The sequence below is a fragment of the Telopea speciosissima genome, chromosome 7 (genome assembly GCF_018873765.1).
Source record: "Telopea speciosissima isolate NSW1024214 ecotype Mountain lineage chromosome 7, Tspe_v1, whole genome shotgun sequence".
Classification (NCBI taxonomy): Eukaryota; Viridiplantae; Streptophyta; class Magnoliopsida; order Proteales; family Proteaceae; genus Telopea; species Telopea speciosissima.
The window spans coordinates 16,816,521-16,840,375 of NC_057922.1; the positions used below are offsets into that span (position 1 = coordinate 16,816,521).

The following is a 23,855-nucleotide window of genomic DNA, read 5'->3' on the forward strand; positions in this document are numbered from 1 at the left end:
CCACTGCCTGGACAATGAATTGGAGGGTGTCAGAATTGTAGGAGATAAAATTTCCACTGCAATTGGAGGTCAAGTCATAGTGGTTGGAAACTATTTACAAAGAAAGGAACAGAGACATTGAATTGAAGGCGTAGGAGCTGAAATATAATCATCATTTAACAGGTAAATTTGGTATTATAATGAATGGGAATATACACTGTTTAGCTTTGTCATAGTAAGGTTGTGTTTGGTATGCTTTCTCGGAATACAGTCTGGGTATATAACGCATTTTGAAATCTGATTTTTTTTTATTCTCTCTCTTTAGAATGTGTTCTAGCTAGACCCAGAATCTATTCAAGGAATGCATACCAAACACAATCTAATATTTCTCCTTTTTTTGTGATAGAAAAGGTGGGTATACTTACTATTTTTTTTAACTTCTTTATCTATTATTGAAGTTTTCTTATTTTATTTTATTTTATTTTATTTTTTTTCTGCTATCATACCTAAGGGGGACAGATCTACATGCCATCAACTTGTATTGGTCTCTCCCACACCATACTAATGGGTGTATGGGAGAGAATGCTTGACAATTCCTATACAAGGACCTACATGATCAAGGAGGAGAGAACGTGTACTACCGATAGTGTGTACATCATTTTCCCCATACCTAAATACTTTGTTTTTTGTGTTATTTAGTAAACATATCAAGATTCACTATCAACTAGTCTCCTAGGGTTTCCATTGATAGTAGTAAGGGATCCAAAACGAAAATTTTGGACTATCAAACTGTTGATCATACAATACAGAATTAAACAACAAAAACAAGATAGGGTTTAGGGTTACCTCAAAACTCATAAGTGCGGGTTCTCTGAAAGATTGCAACAATTGAACTGACTATTAATCACAGGTAGGAGAGATCGATGTAGCGGATATGTTCTTCCTCAATTAGAGTTTCACAAACCCTAGCCCTCAAGCACAAAAAGAATGAGAAGAGAGAAAAACTGAAGGGAGGAGAGACAATGTCTGCCAAAATCGTGGTAGCCTACAAACCCTACAATCGATAGTGTAGTGTAGTTGACCTCCCCTTCCGCTAGCTGCATATAAATAGAACTGTCCCTAGAGTCACGTGCTAAGTGTGCTAGCCAGGTAGTGTGATCCTATAGGGTGTTCCCACAAATGTTGCACTAAGTGAATCTAACTCATTTTCCATATTCAGTATTTTTTTTAAACTAGCAAATAATACTAATTATCATAAAGTGTAACATTAATAAAAATAACAAATAAACATCTGAGTAATACGATTTTATTATATTTAAAACCCTCCATTTTAACATTGCAAAATGGATTTACGGGTATGGAAAAACAATACTGCCAAAAAATGTAATCCATCGCACCAGCAAATATAGAGAGTCTTGACTATAGATTGGATATAAACCATTTATAAAAATTTTTGGAATATAATTATTTAATAATTATAATATTGCATTTGTAAAAAAAAAAAATTAAAACCACCACCAAGCTTAGAATTTCATCCAATCATTATCATTTAAGTATAACTACAATAATAGGAACCCCTTAGGTGTGAGGAGAAAAATAATTATTAAAGAGACTTGTATAAACAATTGACGACGTTCCATATAAAACTCACATTGATTTTTGCCAACAATCATACAACATGAATTGCTCACATTTTATTATTATTTTTTTATGAGATGCTCACATTTATATTTTGAAGTCACATTCCAAAAATATATAATGTGACTACCCTATAAATAATATGTCCAATCATGTCCCTAGTTTTTGACATTTTAAGGTATAAGTGTATAGCCTTAAGACAACACATCATGACATCAAATACAAAATAATAATACAAATAATTTTATTTAAGATATTTTAAATTGAATTTGATGAACACACTTATATATCCAACAACCATATATCTTAGTTCTTCTCTTACCCTAAAAAAAAGGGGCTGATGTTCTCGTGCCACAACGCAGCCTGCGTCCAGACACATATTCTTGTCATTCAAGGGGTTAAAATTATCATTTTTTTCATCCCATGTGTCTGAGCACAGCCTGCCCCGGCACAGAGAACATTTAACCAAAAAAAAAATCTCCTAGTTCTTGATTGTGTTACAGCCAATCCCATTTAAAGATTGGAACTTTACCAATCTTGTCCTCATCTGTAGCTAGTCGATACCCATAGCTTTTATCAACCTTTGCTAGGTCGAAGTCACATCCTACAGACCTTAGTGGAGCTAACATTTCTTTCTAAAAGTTAATCCGGCCAAACTCTTCTGGATATTTCAGAAAAAAACAAATTTTTTTTGGATAACATAGATCATCTTTCCAATCAAAAGCCAAGAATTTAATGGCTTTATCAATGAAGACAAAATCATAACAAAAAGTATACATTCCGGATGGATCATGTGCTCAGCCTTGGATACCTACATGTCACATGAGTTATATTTGATCTTTCAATCGGTTGTCATTTAGGGGTTATGTGACAATGTTCAAAAAGAATGTACTTCTATTGTAACCCCAAGGGGTAGCGTAGTTGGCAAGGGACGAGGCCTAAAGAAGTTGAAGGTCCTAAGTTCGACTCTGCCTCCCCCCTTGAGGCGACCAACCTGAGAGAAAACACACTGGTCAACATGGTGGCCTTAGTATTTTTCAGTTCATGTGTGTTGCGGGATCGTAAGTGAACCTTGGAGGATTTAGTCGGCCAAAGGCTGGATACTTCCTATTCCACCAAAAAGAAAGAAAAACTTCTATTGTTTTGGTGTTTTTTTAAAAAAACAAACAAATAGAGCTGAACTTGTATGAATTGTCGCCTTTTTTTTTTTTGTTGGAAACGAATCAGGTGAAAAAACACTTCTTCTGACCATTAAGAAGCAATTTGAAGAAACTTTTAAAAAAAATAGAAACATAAATTTGTAACAAAAAGACCCGATATTACAGATTCTCGACCCTTGACTCTCAACCCACCACCTCCATCGCCACTGCCACTTTTGCCACCACCATACGTATTTGATTGATACATTCAACGATCTTCTTAAGTGGCTACAATAATGTTCTCAAATATATGAGTTATGAAATTATGTGTAAGATGTCATTTTATGTACTTTGGTACAAACAGAAGAAATATTTCCAATAATATGCATTTTATACATATTTTTTATCTTTTTTAATAGCATTTTTTTTTTCAGTTTTAGCATATAACATTTTTTTTTTACAGAAATATTCCAAATTAATAAGAAAAAAAAAAACTTCTAACTCAGAAATATTTATTTGGAATAGAAACATGAAAAATTATCCTCTCCAATCTTTACAACCCCTTAAAGTCCACCTATCAAGATTCCAGAAAGATGAGAATTCGAGCTTCGACAACTATATATGTTTCTCAAATGTGAAAATGATTTGTGATCAATTTGGTGCAACTAGAGAATTATTAAGGCTCGTTTTGCCAAGTAGATTACTCATTTAATCATCATGGCCATTAGGTAGACGGGACTGTCAAGGAAGGATATATACATGTAAAATTTTCTGGCATATCTCAAGAAAGGTCCAATAATAAGTATCGAGTTTTTGGTACAGAAAGTTTGTTTGGCACTCTTTAAATTAGTATCTTTTTTTTTTTTTTTGGTAAAAGGAGATCTATTGCGAAGAACGAGCAAAAACAGGAGCTTCAAGGAGACAAGCCTCTTGGAGCCAAAGAGTGGAAATCGACCAATCTATCTTGCTTGAAATGGATAGAGCCCTCCGGGCTAGAGAGTCAGCAATGTTGTTAATCTCTCGAAGAACAAAAGAAAAAGACACTTGAAGGAAAAAAGAACAAAGGTGCCTAATACCATTGACAAATTGAAGGGCCTCAGAAGGAGGGGAGCGCCTATTGTTGATGAATGATATGAAGTCCAAGCTGTCCTTCAAGGTAGTCAATGCATTCTCCAATTGATTGAAGCAAACCCGCCCTGATGGCTAAGCCTTCTCCCACGAGAATTGATGAGATTGTAGCCGGTTCAGATGCGGCAAACATTGGGGAACCCCTGTGATCTCTAATCACAAATCCCAGGCCCCCAGATGATTTGTCAATAAGGAAGGCTGCATCACAATTCAGTTTCAATATCGACAGAGAGAGAGAGACTAAAACCTAAACCTAGGGGTGTCAAACTGTTGATTTGGGCTAAACCAGTCTTCAAGCTGAACTAGGCCAAACCGAAATCGACTCAATAAGAGAAGACTTGGTTTTGATCGGTTTCTGTTTTAATCGAATTTGGTTTCAGTTTGCTCTTATCGGGCTTGGTTCGATTCGATTTTGTTTTAAGTAAACAATTATGAAAAAACATGTCTTTTTTTCCTGGTTTTCTGTAAAATTGAGGTTATCAGCTTGAGAAGCAAGTCAGCATCACTCCAACTTAGGGGCTTTACTAGCTTGAGGCAAAGATTTTCAAACAACAGTTTTTATGGGGCTCTTCGTCTTGTCTCCCTCCCCTCCACACTCCGGAGAGGACCGACCACCATCTCTGCCTTTTACCAACCCCCACAATAAAGGTAGCATCATCAAATAACACAGAAGGGCAACCCGCATCCTCGGTACGAGGATCCAAACTCCTATTGCAGATAATCAGTGGCTTACCACTCATTTGAAGTCCCTGATGGTTAAATAGAGTCGTATGAAACACCCCTGAAAGAGAAGTAGGAATGGTGACACTTCGAGTAGACATAAAGATATCAGCATCATGAACCCAGCAATATATGAATGAGAGTTATCAGCCCAAAAGGATCAGGCTTAGCATTAGAAAACAGAACTCTGATGACACAATAGCCACAACAAATAAAACCCTCCTGCATTCAGCTTTGGTCATAGAGAAACATGACATGAACAAATAAAAGAGTTGCATCAAAGACGAAGACTGTAATGCTCAGTCCGAAGGCCTAATGGCCCTACAACATAGAGATGCTTAGCGAGATTACAAGAAAGGAAAAGATACCAATCAGATTTACTCCCATTTTAACACAACACATAATTTATCATCTTGCAACTGCCAAGGAAATTTGTAGGTACAGCTCCCATAACAATTTCTACAAAACCATTATAAATTTCGGATGAATTTTTATAAACCACACCAATTTTCATACTCTAGCATACTCAGGAGCACAAGAACAATTAAAAAATATTTTAGCAACTCATTTGCTCCCACCTCAAGCGAGAACTTCCCAGATATAGTAAAGGGGCAATCCAACAATCTAGGACATAATTCTCACTCAAAAGGAATCTTTAAATAGCATGAGAAACATAGGAAGGGAATATAGACATCACCGGTGGAACATTCCAACTGTTATCGATAATAAGATCACTAACCTCAGAAAGAGATAGGAATTGATTAACAGAATTAGGGATAGAAAATTTCTGCAAAGAAGGTATCCAAGGATCAGACCAAATTAAAATATTTTCCTATTCCCAACCTGCCAACAAAACATATATCGAAAACAGGCGAAACCTTAGTAATATTGTTCCAAATAGGAGACCCTATCTTAGCACACAAGGATTAATGCAATAACGAAGTATTGGGAAAATATTTAGCTTTCAGTACCTGAGCCCAAAAGCCTAAGGATCAGTCAGCAACCTCCAAGTTAATTTCAATAACAAAGCAACAATATTATGCACAAAATGTGATCTAAACCCCAACCCTCCCATATACTTGGGTCTACACAAACTATCCCCAGAACATAAAGTCCATTGACGACCACCAAGAGTCAACACTTCTCCATAAAACTGAATTAATAGAGTTAAGTGTCTTACACACTTTTTTTCTGGAAAATGAAAACATGACATTCAATAGGTAGACACAGAACTCAAGATAGTTTTGATCAATATAGACCTGCCTGCTTGGGATAACAAAGGAATCTTCCACCATCCTAACTTGACTCTATTGACAACAAAATTCCCAACCCTAGACCTACTCCTTGGGAAAGAAACAAGAGAATATAAGTATACAACCTCATCACTCAAGGCTTTTTCTGAGTTCAAATTCTGTATAAGATTTGTATGCTTTAGGTGGACTGTGAATTACCCAGAACACGAGACACTCTTGCACCTGAGAGCATTAAGTCTTCACAAGCTATGGGCAAGTGTGAGTGAATCAAAATTTGCAGCGAGGCCATTGCTAATGTCGCCGGCCCTCCTGCACCTGAGAATTTGTTGGCCACAGTTTATGGTGCCATTGTTATCTTGCCCAAGGAAGGGACTTCATTTCCATTCCCTCAACCTCATAGTCAAACTAATATTCTGCTTGGTTGGTAATGCTATCTCTTGAACATCTTATAGAATTTGAAGCATCTAGATTCTTGTTGATTGTACAGGAGAATGGTGGAACAGTCATGTGGAAGAGAATGTTAAACAAGCTAACAAGTTGGGTCTGCCACCAAAAATGTCTGACGTTCATACCATTAATGGGAAGCCAGGACCACTCATCCCATGTTCAGAGAAATGTAAGAATTATCATTTGGTTTTAGTTGGATGTAAATCATTCCACTGCTAAGAAATACCACAAAAATTAGGTAAAAGTGTAGTTCTGGTTCCATTTTTAACTTGGGTGGAGTTGGACTGTTTGAGAGGTGTAGGAGAAGCAGTGAAGAAAGACATACATAGCTTGAGACTAGTAACAAGTATGGCTTTGAATAGAGCTGATTGGAGAAAAAGGATCTATGTAGCCAATCCGATTTAGTTGGGATAAGGCTGAGTTGAGGTGAGACTACTGTTGTATGATTTTATTCACAGATTTCCACCAAGTATATATAAACATTCTCTTTCTCTTCATTGCAGATATCATTTCAATGGAAGTATAGTTGAGTCAGACCAACCTTTTGAGGAACATCAATGCTGCACTCGACGATGTACTCTTCTTCACCATTGCTGGTCACAACATGGCAGTGGTGGAGATTGATGCAGTCTATACAAAGCCCTTCACAATATTCTGTCTCTTCATTGCAGGTCATTCGTTGGAGTTTTCATAGTCATCATCTTGTTTTCAGTCCAATTCATGTATTATTACTGCTTTGAACTGTAGACCCCCCAAAAAAAATCTTTTGAGTTTGGGATTGTAAATACTTTATAATAGTAACGAGTGAAACTGAGACCACATGATCCATCTCAGTTGCACAGGAAATTGAAAATCCTGGTTATAAAGGTTTTGCCACTTCATTCAACACAAGGAATATTGGTGAACAGAGCTTAGTTAAAAACTGCCAATCAGTTGTTCCTACAAAGATTAAAAAAACATCTCTTATTATTATCTGCACAGAAATTTTTCCCACTCAAGATGTATAATGTATTAATCTTTGATTTCCAACATAAATTCTTGTACACACTTCTGAACAATCTAATCCTGTTTTTGGACAAGAACCTCAAACCTTGGTACACCACGAGAAATCAGCTCTTGCTTTCCCCACAGCAAGAAGACTGCGACAAGGAAGACAAAGAATGGAATTGAAGGCATAGTCCCAAAGAACAGAATGGAACACCAACCAAATGAAGAAAACTGAAGGGGTGGTCCCTCTCTCTCTAAAAATTTTGACTTTTTGTCAAAGTACATCTCTCACTATCTTATATATGCCAAAAGGAATGACTAACTATACATACTGTTACAAAAAAAAATGCCCAAAACACCCAGATTGGTAATATTTATGGAACTCTGTACGGTAGATGGCGAATGAAACCAACCTACCCTCTTTCATCTCCCACCCAGTTATTCTTCTCCTTGGGTCCGGTAGGTCCTGCCTCTCCAGAAAGTTCCATTGGGATTTTGTCAAAAATGTTCTCCACAGAAAACCTGATCAGCACTGGGAGAAAACTAATTATCTTGTCAAGTTCTGATCGTGAATTATACACAATGGTTGGACCCCATTCTCTCATATACTGTAACCAACATGGCTCTGTAACGATTCCATCGCCAAGGTACTCAGCTGCAACAATTTGATACTTGATACTCGAATCCACGTAAAAGCTGCTTCGAGCAGCATCATTCCTCACTCCTATCCTCAGTTTCTCAGAACCTTGAATATAGCTCCCAGGGTGTGGGAAGCTTGCATGACCGTGTTTTGACGAATAAACAATTGGCTTGTTCCCTTCAATGAACTCCAAGTTCCATGCATCCACCCATTCACCACCGCTGTGCTGTGAGAAGTATATGCTCAAGAGCTCACCAGTGAAGTTGCTCACACGGAGCGTGAAATGCTCCCAATCACCAACATGCTGTCCTATCTTGCTGAGTTCAAAATCTAAAACCCCAACCCTGATAGTGGCTGGCCCATTGAAGGGACAAAAGACCCAGATTGCAATATCCGTGAAGGTTCCCCCCAAGGCCGGTTTCACATGAACATAGAGTTCTGCACTTTCAATGTTGCCACATTTAACACTTTTCCGACGATCATCATTTGGCAAGTCTATCCAATATTCCCCATCATTACTGCCACCATTTGGAAGGTTTGAGCCTCTAGCGTCAATTGCCTCACCATCTATCTCGCCTTTTCTGTATAACAAGGCTCCATTTTTGAAAAACCATGCCACAGAAGAAGGCAAATATATCTCATCTGGATGGAAGAAAACTGTAGGCCCATAGTGTTTGATAAGAGCATGGACTTGTTCCAGATTTGGCATTGCATGCAGGCTTGAATCGAGGTTTTTCAAGCATGCAATATTCAGCTCATCTCCAGAGGTCCAGTAGCTACTGCAGAAGAATGTTCCAACAGACAAACCTTTACCCAACATTCCTCTATGGCAGGGTCTTGTTTTCCAAACCCGAAATGGGAATTTGGGAGAATTGGAGTTTATTTTAAGAATTAAACTATTGGTCTCACAGGTCTCTGTGAGATCAGCTCGGACACATCTCACTTCTTCAAGTGAAGGCTTGCCTGGCTGGTTAGTGACCACATGTCCCATAGCTTTATAACCTTCAGGTGCTTCTGGCAACCAAAAGTAACCACATCCATCATGATTGTCGCCATCCCAGTCATCTGAACTCCAAACTAGTGTATAGTCAACAGGCTTGGTAAGAGCTGGTGAGTCACTTGTTTGGAAAAAATGCCTATCTTTTGCATCAGAAGGAACCACTTCTCCAGCAGCAAGAACAAACCCTCGTAAAGGCTGATCAATTGGTTGGCAGTAATAACCAAGGCTGAAAAGGCCATCTGGGATTCCTATGGGTTTATAGAATACAACACCTTTTCTGCTATCATTCAATGAACTGTAGCTCCAAACACTCTCAAACTTGGTGATTTGAACAACTTCGATTTCTCCCAGACAAATTCTTCGGCTGGCAAAACCTTGACCTGGAAAAATGAAATACTTCAAAATGGGAAAAATAGCTCATTTAAAGGAAAAAAAGGACAACTGGAATAAACAAAGGGAGCCCAGCAGTGGAAGTGGCAATGGATTGTGTTGCATTGGGTTTGAATCATATTAAGACATGCATACAGGGCAACAACCCTCTATCCTAACACAATCCATTAACAACTCAAAAATCTGAATTCAAACACGGCTTGTTTATCAAATAAGACAAAAAAATGATCTGTTTCACACTAATAAGTAATAACCTACAAAATCTGCCATTCACAGATTATCAAGTGATAAAAGTAAAAGAAATGGGGGAGAAAAACTAAGCTAGACAATACCCTCGTATCTTCATACCCTATTTACTGTCAAAAACTAAAATAGTTCAGAAGGATTGAGTAAGTCAACAACTCCAACCCAAAGAAGATCCATTTAGTAATTGGCTACAACCCAAAATTGACCTGAATTCAATCATGGCAGCCTGGACCCAAAATTGCCTCTTTTGTCTGCCATAGTTGGACTGTATCAGGAATTGCCCTTCAACCACTGCATTTTCCAATGAGAAAAAGGGAAGGAAAAAAAACACCATGAACCTAAGGGGAACATCAAGAGATCTGGAATAACAGATGATGAAATGAATCAATTAAAAGATCACAAAGTCGCATCCATCATTGCAAGATGGACACAACTTCCCAGGAACTTTTAAAAAAAATTACAAAATTAAAGAGAAGATTAAAGATAAAATTTAAACACAGAACAGTAAGAATGCACATTGTAATTCGGCTGATAGATTATAGCTAAGAATTACAAATCCTACAAGAGAGACTAAGTGTGTTCATAGAAGGAAGTCAAGGAACCTTAACATCAGCTTCTAGAATCTATGGATATAACATGAAAAGGAAAATATTTCAATTATTACACCTTCTTTCTCTCGAGAAACAGTAAAGGAAATTATTAAAACCATACCTAAGGATGCAAAAATTCAACAACAGTAAATAGAATAACACTAATTATTTCAACCATGAAAAAAATATGACCCACGATGAAAGATCTGAAATTGGGTATGTGGTTAATACTATGGTGACAAACACCATAGACCCTCAGGGAATCAAGTTGCTCAAGCAACATCCTAAACTTCATCAGCAACAAGTATATATTTATAATCATTCATAAAAAGAAAAAGAATCCTATATAGAATAACTACTAAACAGAAGCAAAAAAAAGACACAGCAGACCCCATTCCAGTTAATTCTAAACGGGAAAGATGAAATCAACTCATCAAGCCCACAAAAGGCAAAGTAATAGAAAACCCATATCAACATTTTAGAATATACAGCAAATACCCAAAAAAAAAAAGAAAAGCAAAAAGAAAACCTTGTCTCCACTATCACATAAAGAAATAAACACAGTAAAAAAGATTGAAAGCCGTCATGTATCTCTACAGCCTATATATCTAAAACCCAGAATTACCGGGAAAAAAAAAACTAAGAAATCTCAATTGCATGTTTAAAACTTAAAAGCGATAAAACTACCACAAAATAAACACAAACAGAATAAAAGCCCACGATCAAAATTTACAACAATTGCATACCTTCAGGCCATCGAGGAAGCGGCCTCGGCAGAGAAAAAGGCTCCGGTTCAGGAGGAGACGATAAATTAGAGATTCTGTTCCAATAGAAACACTTGCAGCCAAACATCTCTAAACTCTCGGGAGAAAACGTGAAGGATATTCCAGGAGTCTCCGAAATATTTGTTTCCCAATTCAGATCCTAAGCATACTTCCCCAACTACATGAGATTGTACGGCGGTTGTTGCAGCTTTGAAAGAGAAAAGAGGAAACTTAAGGGCCCCCCTTCTCTCTCTCTCCCTCTATTTCTCTCTCTCCCTCTCGCACTCCCAACAGAAAAATGAAAGTCTGAGAGACTACCGAACCAAAGGGTTTTAGGACCCTTATAAGAGAGAGAGAGAGAGAGAGAGGGTGGTTTTCTACTTACCTTACTTGGGTTTGACTGAAGAGATGAAAGCGAGAGACGGCTTGTTGGGTTGTTCTTTATCAGAGCTTTGCTTTAGCCTTTAGCCAAGTAGCTTTCCATTGCCTGAATGCTTTCGCCATTTTCTTTTGCTTATTTGACACTTTTATGTGATTTAACACAACGGCACAAGGCCCACACAACAAAACTTTAAAAAAGAAATAATTTAGAACATGTGTCATCTACCCATTCATTCGCCCTTAATCAACCGTTAAGATATGCACTTATGAACTTTTACCTTTAAACAAAGCTGCTGGGACCCATTTACAACTTAACCCCTACTTTTACTTTAGGAGTGGGACCCTTCGAAGAGGGGAATATAGGCACAAAGGGTACTAGCATACCCAATCTTTTCCCTTTTAGTTCAGGAATTATATGGAGACTGGAGTCAACTCATTGCTTTGTGAAATCCGAGTCATAGTTTTCCTGGTCAAGCTGATCTACAGAGGTAAATAACACAAGACAAAAGAGTGCCGATCTGAGCCAATTAATACACTCTGATGCCTAAGTCAGATCTCTGAAATAGATAAGTTCTCCAATCTGAAGAATTAAAAAATGAAAGAGAGTCCCCTTTAACTGGTGTAGGCACTACTATTTATAGATTCGAGTAACTAGATCAATATGGAAATTACCTGTTTGGAGATAATAGTTAGTGTCTCATATGATCCTAGGTGTCATTTCTAGGACATGACATCTATCGGGTTGGGAATCATGAAGACAATGTACCCTGACCAACCTGGACATATGATTAGATCAATTAACTATGCAGGTTAAGGTATTCCGTGTTCTGAGTCAGATCTAAGTAAACTAAGTCGATCCTCTGCTCGACTCGATGATTGACTTACCGAACCTGGTCAATGGGCTGGGTTTTTATGTTATTTGGCTCTTTTACTTCTCTCAAGGTTCGGTTTGGGTACTCGAATCGGTTCGATAATCACCGACCCCCATCTAGAATCGAATTCGCACCCCAAAAAAAAATATTTTTTTAAATATAATATTATTTTTTTTTTTTTTTTTTTTTTTCCTCCCTTCCCCCCCTACATGTCATTGATTGATTGGTTGACTCCAATTATGGTTCATCACCATCTAGTGGATCACTAAGCCATATGTCCATTAAAACATTTTAAATGTAATAAAACAAATAAAGGGGTACTTCTAGACGTTACTATGCCTAATGTTGCTATTTGCTATTTGATAGTACATGGGTTAGTCTATGTGATAGAAGACCTCACATACATCTAAATGTCCAAATTTTAGTCCAAATTAAGCAAGCAAAGGTGTTCACATTTTGATTCAAAGTTTTAGTAAAATTATCAAAATGTCTTAAAATGCAGATGAATAAAAAATACAAAATGACATCTTTTGTAATTTTAACTACTTCCTTTATTTTTTTAAGCTGAAATTGTACCAATGAGATGCGAGATGCTTACCTAGTTCTTTGTCACATGGACTAACTCATTTATTAATTTATCAAAAAAAGACTAACTCATTTATTGTCATGTGACAAACAAATAGTGAAGTGTTATATTTCACACAACATAGTGATGTGAAAGAAAACCCCAAAGGAAAATATTATCTCACCTTATCCCTCCACGCATGCATGGATGTACATTCCATCTTTACCATTATTCTTTCCTCTATATCCCTTCCTTGTATAGTCACATCTATATGTTGTACATTCCATGTTTAGTTGTAAGATTGTATTTAAATTGATATCAATAATATCAATGAAGAAGAGGAAGTTTACCTTCAATTATCCTATTCTTAACATGGTATCAAAGCTCTCACGATCCTAGGCTCTCCTCACCATGACTTCGTCTTCTTCCTCTAGCAGTTTGGTGGAGGCCATCTCCTCCACCACGATCTCTATGGGTTCTCCCTATTTTCTTCATTCCAATGACCAACCAAGCAGCTCCCTTGTTACCCCTCTCCTCGATGGAGATAACTACCCAACGTGGCAGCGGGCTGTTCTCATGGCCCTTGAGGCTAAAAATAAACTGGGCTTTGTTGATGGATCTCTACCTAAACCGGAGCCAACCTCTCTGGATTTTGCAGCTTGGATACGTTGCAACAGTATGGTTCGTTCATGGTTAGTGCACTCAACCGTGGCTTCCATCTCTTATAGTATTCTCTGGCTGGACTCTGCCTATGCTGTTTGGTAGGATTTATATGAACGTTTCTCTCCCAGAAATGCGCCACGGATCTTTGAAATTCGTCGCGTGCTTTCCACGCATGTTCAAGGGATAGATTCAATGTCAGCCTATTACACTCTCATTAAGGGCTATCGCGATGAGCTTCTCTCCTATCGGGTCTTACCCAAGTGTTCTTGTGAGACCAATACAACTCTTCAGCAATTTCTTGACATTGATGCCTTGCTCGATTTTTTGCAAGGCCTTAATGATTCCTATGCTGCAATTCGCAGCCAGATATTGCTCATGGATCCCCTGCCTTCTATTAACAAGGCCTATTCCCTATTGCTATAGGAAGAACGCCAGCGTTCCTTGCGTGATTCCCGCCCAGCCATTCCTGAGCAGGCTGCTACTCATAACTCTCGTCAACCGCGTTCCGGTTCCACATCCAGTAAGCCTTTATATCATTGTGACTTTTGCCACAAAGATGGACACTCGGAGTCCAGATGCTTCAAAAAAAATGGATACCCCAATTGGTGGTCTACCCGAAATGGTTCTCAACGCAACCCCCAATCGGCTGCTGGTTCAAAAATATCAGGCACATGCTCTCTTGCTGCTGCTGCCACCACTGACACCTCATCAATTCCTTCTCTTACTGCTGCCCAGATACAACGTCTCCTCACGCTGGTGCCCAGTGATGCTCATCCCTTGGGAAACTTGGCAAGTAATCCCCTTTGTTTCTCTATCGGTAACGCCTGGATTTTGGACTCCGGCGCTACCGACCACATCACTTTTGATCCATCTTTATTTTTGACCACGGTTGAGACACCACGCTCTCTTCCCATCACCTTACCCAATGGTTCCCAAATTCCAGTAACAAAGAAAGGTCAAATATCTCTATTTCCTAATTTGATTCTTGACAATGTTTTATGTGCTCCTTCCTTTCGTTTCAATCTCATCTCCATTAGTAAGTTGACATCATGTACAAATCTTACCATTATTTTTAATTCTAACTCTTGTGTTTTTCAGGACCCACAATCGAAGAAGATTATTGCGACGGGTAGGAGGCATGGTGGTCTTTATTATCTGGAGGTCGACAGCCCTGCTCCCTTTGTCTCTGCGACTTCACCTGGTTCCCATTTCGATCTCTGGCATTGGCGTCTGGGCCACCCTGGTCATATTTCTATTTCACATTTTAATCGCTTAGATTCTGGCATTTCCTTTTCCAATCAGTGTTCATGCACTGTTTGCACTTTGGCAAAACAATCTCGTTTAATTTTTCCTACAAGTACCATTACTACTGCATCTTGCTTTCAATTAATACATTTGGATGTTTGGGGTCCCTACAGGACTAATTCCCTATCGGGTGCACCTTTTTTTTTAACTGTGGTGGATGATTTTTCTCGCAGTACCTGCCTATACTTGATGACCTCTAAATCTGCTGTCCACCAATTTATTACCCAATTTTATGCAATGGTTTTTACCCAATTTAATTCTACCATCAAATGCATTCGCTCAGATAATGGCACCAAATTTTTTAATGAACATACTACAGCTTTTTTTCGCAACAAAGGTATCCTCCATCAATCTAGCTGCGTCTCCACCCCTCAACAAAACGGGGTTGTCGAACGCAAGCATAGACATTTATTAAACATTGCACGTGCCCTTAGATTTCAATCCAATTTACCCATTGAATTTTGGGGTGAATGTGTTCTCACCGCTGCATATTTAATAAACCATTTACCCACTTCCCTTCACCACGGGAAAAGCCCTTTTGAAATCCTTCATAACCATGCACCCAATTTATCTCATCTTCGTGTTTTCGGTTGCCTATGCTTTGGTAGAAATAATCAGGTTCACCACAAGTTTGATAAACGTGCATCCCCAGGTGTGTTTGTTGGGTACCCTCATGGCCAGAAGGGGTATAAAATTTTTTATCTTCTCACCAAACGAATTTATGTGACCAGAGATGTGGTATTTCATGAACATATATTTCCTTTTTCCGTTTCTCCTCCCCAAATTACCCCAGGGTCCCCTATGTTGCCATTACCTATACTCGATTGCCATGAACCTGACCTTCCCACACCAACCATCAATACGCCCACATCTGCCTTACCCATGGCCGAATCACCAACCGAACCCAGCTCACCACCACCATCACCTCCACCACCCACTCGACCCCAAAGAACCCGCCGCCCTCCAGGACACTTAAATGACTATGATTGTTCTCTTGCCATGTTGCAGTTTTCTCCTTCGATGGGTTCAGGTAAACCACATTCTTTGGCTCATTTTTTAAATTATTCCCGTTTCAATTCTCCACATTTAGCTTTCCTAACATCCTTGTCTAGTCTGCAAGAACCTACCACTTTTACCAAGGCAATGAAACACAGGGAATGGTGTGATGCAATTCAAGCCGAAATAAAGGCTCTCACTCAAAATGATACTTGGTCTCTTATCCCTCTACCACAAGGGAAGAAGGCCATTGGCTCAAAATGGGTTTACAAGATTAAGAGAAAATCGGATGGGACTGTTGAACGGTACAAAACTCGGTTAGTTACGAAGGGTTACACCCAAGTTGAAGGGGTTGACTTTCATGACACATTTGCACCAGTTGCCAAACTAGTCACGGTGCGTGTCCTTCTTGTTGTTGCCACAGCAAATCAATGGCCCTTGGAACAAATGGATGTCAATAACGCCTTCTTACATGGCGACCTTGATGAAGAGGTTTACATGACACCCCCTCGGGTACCGTAGAAAGGGGGAACAACTGGTTTGCGGCTTAAACAAATCTTTATATGGGCTCAAGCAGGCTTCACGCCAATGGTATTCCAAGTTCTCTGCTGTGTTATGTACATTTGGCTTTATTCACTCCCAGGCAGACCACTCACTATTTATTCTTCGTCAAGGGTCAGCTTTTGTCTTTGTTCTACTATATGTAGGTGATATAATCATCATAGGGTCCGACATACAGCTCATCCGGACCGTCCAAAAAATGCTCCACCAACAGTTTCACATTAAAGATCTTGGTCACTTGAAATATTTTCTAGGCATTGAAGTCGCCCGTTCTAAGTCTGGCCTCTATCTTTGTCAACGGAAATATGCACTGGATATTCTTACTTCTACGGGGTACTCTGATGCATGCCCTGCAGATACACCGATGGAGTAGAATCTCAAGTTATCAGATGACAATGGGGACGTACTTGAAGACCCTACACTCTATCGCAGGTTGATTGGTCGAATGATATATTTAACTGTCACCCGACCTGATATAGCTCACAGTGTGAACATATTAAGTCAATTCATGCATCAACCGCGTCAGCCGCACCTTGAGGCTACTCACCGTCTTCTTCGCTATATCAAAGGAACGGTGGGACAGGACCTGCACTTCCCAGCCACAAATTCTTTGACCCTCCGGGCTTATTGTGACTCGGATTGGGCTAGTTGCCCAACCTCTCGTTGATCTACCACAGGGTATTGCGTGTTTCTTGGGGACAGTCTGTTTCTTGGAAATCAAAGAAGCAACACACCATAGCACGCTCCTCTGCCGAAGCTGAGTATCGCACCATGGCTGTCACCACCTGCGAAGTTACTTGGTTAGCCTCCCTCATGGGAGAAATGGGTCTATTGCAAAACCAGCCGGTTCCTCTCTATTGTGATAATCAGGCTGCACTGCACATTGCCGCTAACCCAGTCTTTCACAAACTAACGAAGCACATCAAAATAGACTGTCACCTCGTTCGTGAAAAACTCCAACAGGGCCTCATACAACCCACCAAGATCGGCACCACTTCCCAATTGGCCGATTTGTTCACTAAGGCCCTGGGCCGGACCCAGTTCCAGTTTCTGACATCCAAGTTGGGCGTTCGCAATCTCCACGCTCCAACTTGAGGGGGAGTATTATCTCACCTTATCCCTCCACGCATGCATGGTTGTACTTCCATCTTTACCATTATTCTTTCCTCTATATCCCTTCCTTGTATAGTCCCATCCATATATTGTACATTCCATGTTTAGCTGTAAGATTGTATTTAAATTGATATCAATAATATCAATGAAGAAGAGAAAGTTTACCTTCAATTATCCTATTCTTAACAGAAAACCTATTGTGGTCATGTATTAGTTTGGCAAAAGTTATATTAGATGCTGACCTGAGTAACCTTATGGCGTTAATAATTGCGGAAAGATGTGATAATTCTAATTGTTAGATAGATAGGTTTGCCATTAGAAAAGCCACATGTCAAATTTCATATATCAATCATAGGATTGGACACAAGAGGACAAGGGGATCTTTTTCAAAGAAGGAGGAGGAGAGAAGGTGACACATATATGTTGGGCACCTTGGTTGCAATTTGGATCCTCTACTGCCGAGCTGCCCAGCAGGACCGTGCTGCCCAGACACGGTGTTACACACAATGTCCGCCTTATCCCTACCCAAACGTCTTGCCTGAGTGGGGGTAAGGCAGTCTTTGCACACAGCATGGTTCTGCTGGGCAGGTCGGTAGTAGAGGATCTGGATCCCCTTGGTTGGTGGCATACCCCATCTTTTTTCGATTAAAAAAATCATAAAAATATAAATAGGCATACAAGAAGAAGCCCACCAAATTTTCTCATGATGCAGAGCGTGGGTAAAATGAAAATTGCATTCATCATTGTCCAAAGGTATATCATATAAGAAAAGGGAAAGGGAAAGCAGCTGTTTGACATTTCCTAATAATTCTTTGCTAAACATATATCCTCTACAGATTTGCACCTTTGTTTCCTTCTTACTTTAGTAAAGACAAAGATGCTCTTCAAATTTTGCCACTTACATTCACTATGCATTCTTTTGAAAGAGGACCTTCTTCTTCCTCTTGGAATGCATTCTAGGTCGATTTTGTATTCTTAAGTAATAATAACAACTATTTTTATTTTTTATCATCTGATGATGTGAATACATACCAAACACTGTCTTAATTTCTCACCCCGAGCAGGGGAAAATACCATCTAGAGAAACACCAATCACACTCGAAGGTGCTACTTAGTTCAGCTACGTACTTTATCTCTCCCTTCCACCTTGCATGATATGAGGCTCTTTCCATGAGGTATGCGGTACTTCTTTTGTATAATGTTTTTCAATCTCCATGAAAGGAAGAAGGAAAAACCCTCATTTTGGGGGTAACTTTTTTGTTTTATTTTGCTTGGTCACTTCAAGTAGAAAGAAATTATAACATTATTTGACAACTGGAGAGGTGTGAATAAGAGATTCTCTATATAAAACATAAAAAGGAAAGACTTGTAACCTAATACAAAATCCTATGATAGTCACTCTCAAAGAAAGTTTTACTAGACTTAGATGTAGTTCAAATTTTCAAAATTTTTATGGAGCAACCTAAGTTATAGATTTATAGGTTAGGTTTTTTGTTTTTTTTTTTTTATTTTTCTAAAGTCCCAATTATGTATGATGCTATATCTTATTGTTGCTAACTTTAATGTTTAACGCCTTTTAACTTCCCAATTGACTGTACAAGTTTGGCCACAAGATGTTTGAAGTAAGATGAGGTAAGGCAAGGCCAAGGCTAATGGGCAAGCCCAATAATAATTTGGTCTCAGCTTCGTTTGGGCCTGAGATTATGGTCCAATATGTTAATTAGAAAGTCTTAGGCTTGGCTTGACTGGGCCTGGGCTTAATTTATGGGTAGCTACCTTCATTTCCATCCCATTTAACTAAACAACCTTGCACCATGCCAGGGTCTGCTGTGACCAACATAGACCGGGATTGTTTAGACATTCTATATCTTTAATAACATGTAAATGTGGGAGATCTCAAGATGGATTTCTTATTTCCTCTTCTTTCTTTTTTTTTTTAAAGTTTTAATTTCATTTTCTTCTTTTCCATAAAAAAAATTATTATATTTTGAATTGGGCAAGAAATCATTGCTTGGTCATGTAACCACTGCGCTAGTTTGGGGGCCAATGAGAGCGTGTGCATAGAAGCATCAACACGGATGAAAATTTTAATTTTAAGTGCGACCGGGTGGTAATTGTTTTTATTTGCTCTTGTGTCTAGGAGAGAAAGCCACGCGATCAAGCAGTGTTCTTTTTAACTTTGGAATTTTAACGCTTTTGGAATAAAAGACTTGTCGCCCCTGAATTCAAACATTGTTCAAGTGAATTGGCAATTGGATCAGCTTCCATCGATTCTGAATCTAATTCAGTCGAAATCAGCCTGAACCCATAAACTCAATATGAATTGAATTAGGGGTGCAAGTTTGGCCTTGCGGCCCAAACCCACACTGGCCTGCCCTGAGCCCGAACAAGGTTTGGGCTGAGATATTTGGCCCTGAGGGTGGGTCCGCGCCTAAAATTTCTGTCCCTGAGTTAGGGTAGGGTCGGGCTAGAGTTGAGGCCTCGGGCTAAGTCTGGCCCAACCTGGCCTGACCCTGTTTTAAGTTATACTATTAAATATATATTGATATAATATTATATATATATATTATAAACTTTAAAAGTCACCTATATTTTGTAATATAATATATTATATATGAAGATAATAAGTGACATAATACATTTTATTATAATGTTATTTTACGTAAAATTGATAATTTTCTCCCCGACCCATTCCAGTCCATGCATTTTCCTCTTCCTCCTCATGATCAGGGCCAATCAGGGTCAGCCTAGCCCGACCTTGAGGGCGGGTCAAGGTTGGATTTTTCAGGCCCTAAGTTAGGGTCGGGTGGGGCCTGGGCCTAGGCCCAGCTAAGGGGACCCAGGGTTGGGCTAGGATTCTATAAAGCCCAGCCCAACCCGACCGTGACTTGCAGTTCTCTCTCTCTCTCTTTCTCTCGTTTTGACTGTGACCTTAAACATTTTACCAAAAAAAAAAAAAAAAAAAAGACTGTCCTTAAACGCCATTATCAATTTATCATCAAAGGTTCCACCAAAAAAAAATTTATCATCAGAGGAAAAAAGAATATTGATTGGTCGTGTTGCTCCTGCGCCTAGAAAGAGGAACACAAACTTATCGGCTAATCTTTTCTGAAATAAAGATTTTAGAGATAAAAGGAAAGAAACACCACAGTTTCCTATTTGAGGTCTCCAGCTCGAGATCTCTTCCTTAATTAGTTTGCCAAAAAAAGAACCATTCAAAAACAAACCCAAAGTAACCAAACGGAACCCAGCTGTTTCTTCAATGTCAATCACATACCTAAATTAGCCAATCTCTCAACATTCCATCTGTCATCCCCTAACCAAACCAAATCACCTCTTCCCTTCCCAACTGCTTTGCTTCATGCTTCGCTTCCCCCCACCCTTATATACCTTTTCCCTTTCTCTATGTCTCCCCCGCTCCTACCAACTGCCAACTCTCTCTCTCTCTCTCTCCCCCCCTCGTCGTCCTCTTCGCAGGCGGCGAGGAAAACCACTCACCCACCCACCCACCCACCACCAACACCATCGCCATCGCCATCGATCAATCGATCGCCATGGCTATGAATAAGGCACCCTTCCAGCTCCTGGAGATCAATGTGATATCGGGCCAGGACTTGGCCCCTCTATCCCGTAACATGCGCACTTACGCGGTCGCCTGGGTCCACCCTGACCGCAAGCTCTCCACGCGTGTCGACACCCGTGGCCACACTGACCCAACCTGGAATGACAAATTTGTGTTCCGTGTCGACGACCAGTTCCTCCAATCCGACACCTCCGCCGTCTCAATCGAAATCTACGCCCTTCGTTGCTTCCGAGACGTCCGCATCGGAACCGTTCGAGTCCTTGTGGGCAACCTCGTCCCATCTAACGCCCGTAACGGTGGTTCCACCATCCGCCATGTTGGTATGCGATTCGTAGCTCTTCAAGTCCGACGTCCCTCAGGTCGTCCACAGGGTATCCTCAACATCGGGGTGGCAGTCCTCGACAGTTCCATGAGAAGCATGCCACTCTATACCGTCGCTAACTCCGCCGTCGGTTACCGTGATCTCATGGGAGAAGAATCCCACACTCCTCACCATCATCACCACCCACCTCCCAAGGTCCAGCTCCGCCGCACCAAGAGCGATGGCACCGACACCATCAATACTACCGATATCACGTCGCAAAAAACCATCAATACTACCGATATCGCGTCGCAAAAAACCAGCTCCGTCGTCAATGGATCGGAGCTTGGAATCAGTGTCGTTGGTGGAGCAACACCGTTAAAGGTGATTACGACGACGACACCCACGAATGGATCGATGTACACGGAATCGGAAATTGGTCCACCGGCGTCAGTGGTGGCGGCGGGACTGGTGGCGGATGACTTATTCCCTTCAGCGGAGGTGGGGAGCTCGATATTGGAGGGTTGGAGTGTGGAAGAAGGAGGGGTTGAGGGTTTGAGGTCGAAGCTAGAGAAGTGGAGGAAGGAGCTTCCACCAATTTACGATAATGGGTATGGGCATTATCGTCGGCCGCATCGGAGGCATACGCGGAGGCACACAGAGATGGGGGGAGGACTCTTCTCATGTTTCGGCGGCAGGTTTGGGTGTGAGTGCGCCATCTTCTGTGGCCCGAAACCGAAGAGGAAGAAGAAGGGTGGCAACAACGACAAATTTCAGCTCAGCCCTTCTGATTCTCTGATGCTGACGACACCTTCACGTCTAATATATCCTCGAGGGTGAAACTTGAGATTTGAGAAACAAGAAGAACCAGCAGCAGCAGCAGCAGGAGGGAAAGATCAGAGAGACTATCATGCGCCTGGTGCGCATGCGAGAGAGCGAAGGAGATTTGAATTGTGAGGAGCTTTGCATTTGGCGCCAAAAATATTTGTATAAAGTAGGGGAGGTGGTGCGGCTGAGGGGGCGTTCTCTCTCTCATTTTCTTATAATTATTTTAAAATTCTATTTCCCCTTGCCAAATTTTTTTTAGGGATGGAGAGACAGAGCGATTGATATGTGGTGGTTTTTTTTTTTTTTTTTTTTTCAAAAAAAAGGAATGTTAATTAACATGATGTTTTTAATTATTATTTTTATTTATTTTTGAAAATTTGAGTCCTACATAAATAATACCTTTTTCATAACACCAATTGATGTAGTGTGCAGATTCCTCCTCACACTATCTGTGTAGGAGAGCCTCTCCCATATCTTGAGCTATGCAGGTTTTTTATTGCAAAAAGCCTTGTGAATTTACCTTTTGCACAGCATTTGATATAATATTTATTTGAAATTTCCTGTGAGAAGATAAATGCGCTCTAATAACAATATGGGCAAGAGATTGTTGGTTAGTCAGGTAGCCCAATAACCGTTCAGAGTGTGAAATTAATTTTAAAACATTTAGTATTTTGTTTCCTCATGACACTCCTGAAATTAAGAGGGATGCATCATATACCATTGGCTTTCCTGGAATTCAAAACCACATGAAATATATTGGGCTCCCAATTGAGTTTGATTGCACTAAAAGGAACCCTTTGCCTCTAAAGTTCCCTCACCCAGTCACCCATACGGTTGTGAGGTTCTTTTTACGGATGTTCGACATGTGTTAGAGAGAAATCCAACGGTTGTGAGGTGAAATACACTTCACGATGGTGATTCACAAACAACGAGTGACTCTCTCCCTCCTCTCTCTCCTCTCTCCACTCTTTCCTCAAAACCACTCTCTTCTCTCTCCTATCTCCACGTGAGAGTTGCAGTTTCATTGAGAAACTGCAAACATGGAGAGACGACGACCACCACCACCACTTTATATTGCCACAGTCGAGAAGGAAAGCCATGCTAATAACTAATAGCAACCTACTAATACATGAAATTATTATTTATTCATACAAGTAAAACCAACAACCAGAAATGTTTTTTGAAAGAAAAAAAAAACACAAACACATATTGGAGTACCTGTAGTGGAGCGAGACTGATCGATCGTCACTCTTCTTCCGCTTGATCTATTAATCCTGCCTTCCTTCTAAACTTTTATAAGAGGATATGAATGATTCCACAGAATCGAAATTGGATGATTTCAAATCCAATAAACAAGGAAAGCCCGTTAGTTAAGACATAATAAGATAATTATGGACGGAAGAGGATTAGTGAGGTGTTATTCGTCGCACCACATAAGAACTTGGGCAAATCCTTCTGCACACCTTTCAATTCCTTCCATATGCCCTACTTCACGTCATAACCCCTGATTTTCCCCAAATAATCATAGCAATACAAAACCCCATCAACAACAGCAGCTCTCCCCCTCCACCCCAAATCGAGCTCAGTCGGTACACTTCCGCCCAATTAGTAAATCTCAGGAATCCACCAAGCACCCTCCCATGACATAAATTTTCCCATTGAGAACATCAGCAGCGGCGAATTCCCTATCGGCACGCATTTTGGGACCGATTTCCCATCGACTGAATCGAGAATCGAAGATCCAAACGGTGGAGGATGGAATATCG

The 23,855-nt window shown here is 40.0% G+C and overlaps 2 protein-coding genes across 2 annotated transcripts; one reads left to right on the top strand and one right to left on the bottom strand.

Annotated features, from left to right (window-relative positions):
• Positions 1–7,546: 7,546 nt before the first annotated feature.
• On the bottom strand, positions 7,547–11,152 carry LOC122669221. Its single transcript, XM_043865922.1, has 2 exons — positions 10,904–11,152; positions 7,547–9,311 (listed from the first exon to the last, which is right to left on the bottom strand). Exons 1-2 carry the CDS (start codon positions 11,007–11,009, stop codon positions 7,705–7,707), a joined length of 1,713 nt encoding a protein of 570 aa, XP_043721857.1. The 5' UTR covers positions 11,010–11,152; the 3' UTR covers positions 7,547–7,704.
• Positions 11,153–20,917: 9,765 nt separating this feature from the next.
• On the top strand, positions 20,918–22,140 carry LOC122668290. Its single transcript, XM_043864876.1, has one exon. The coding sequence runs from the start codon at positions 20,932–20,934 to the stop codon at positions 22,099–22,101; it is 1,170 nt and encodes a 389-aa protein (XP_043720811.1). The 5' UTR covers positions 20,918–20,931; the 3' UTR covers positions 22,102–22,140.
• Positions 22,141–23,855: the final 1,715 nt, after the last annotated feature.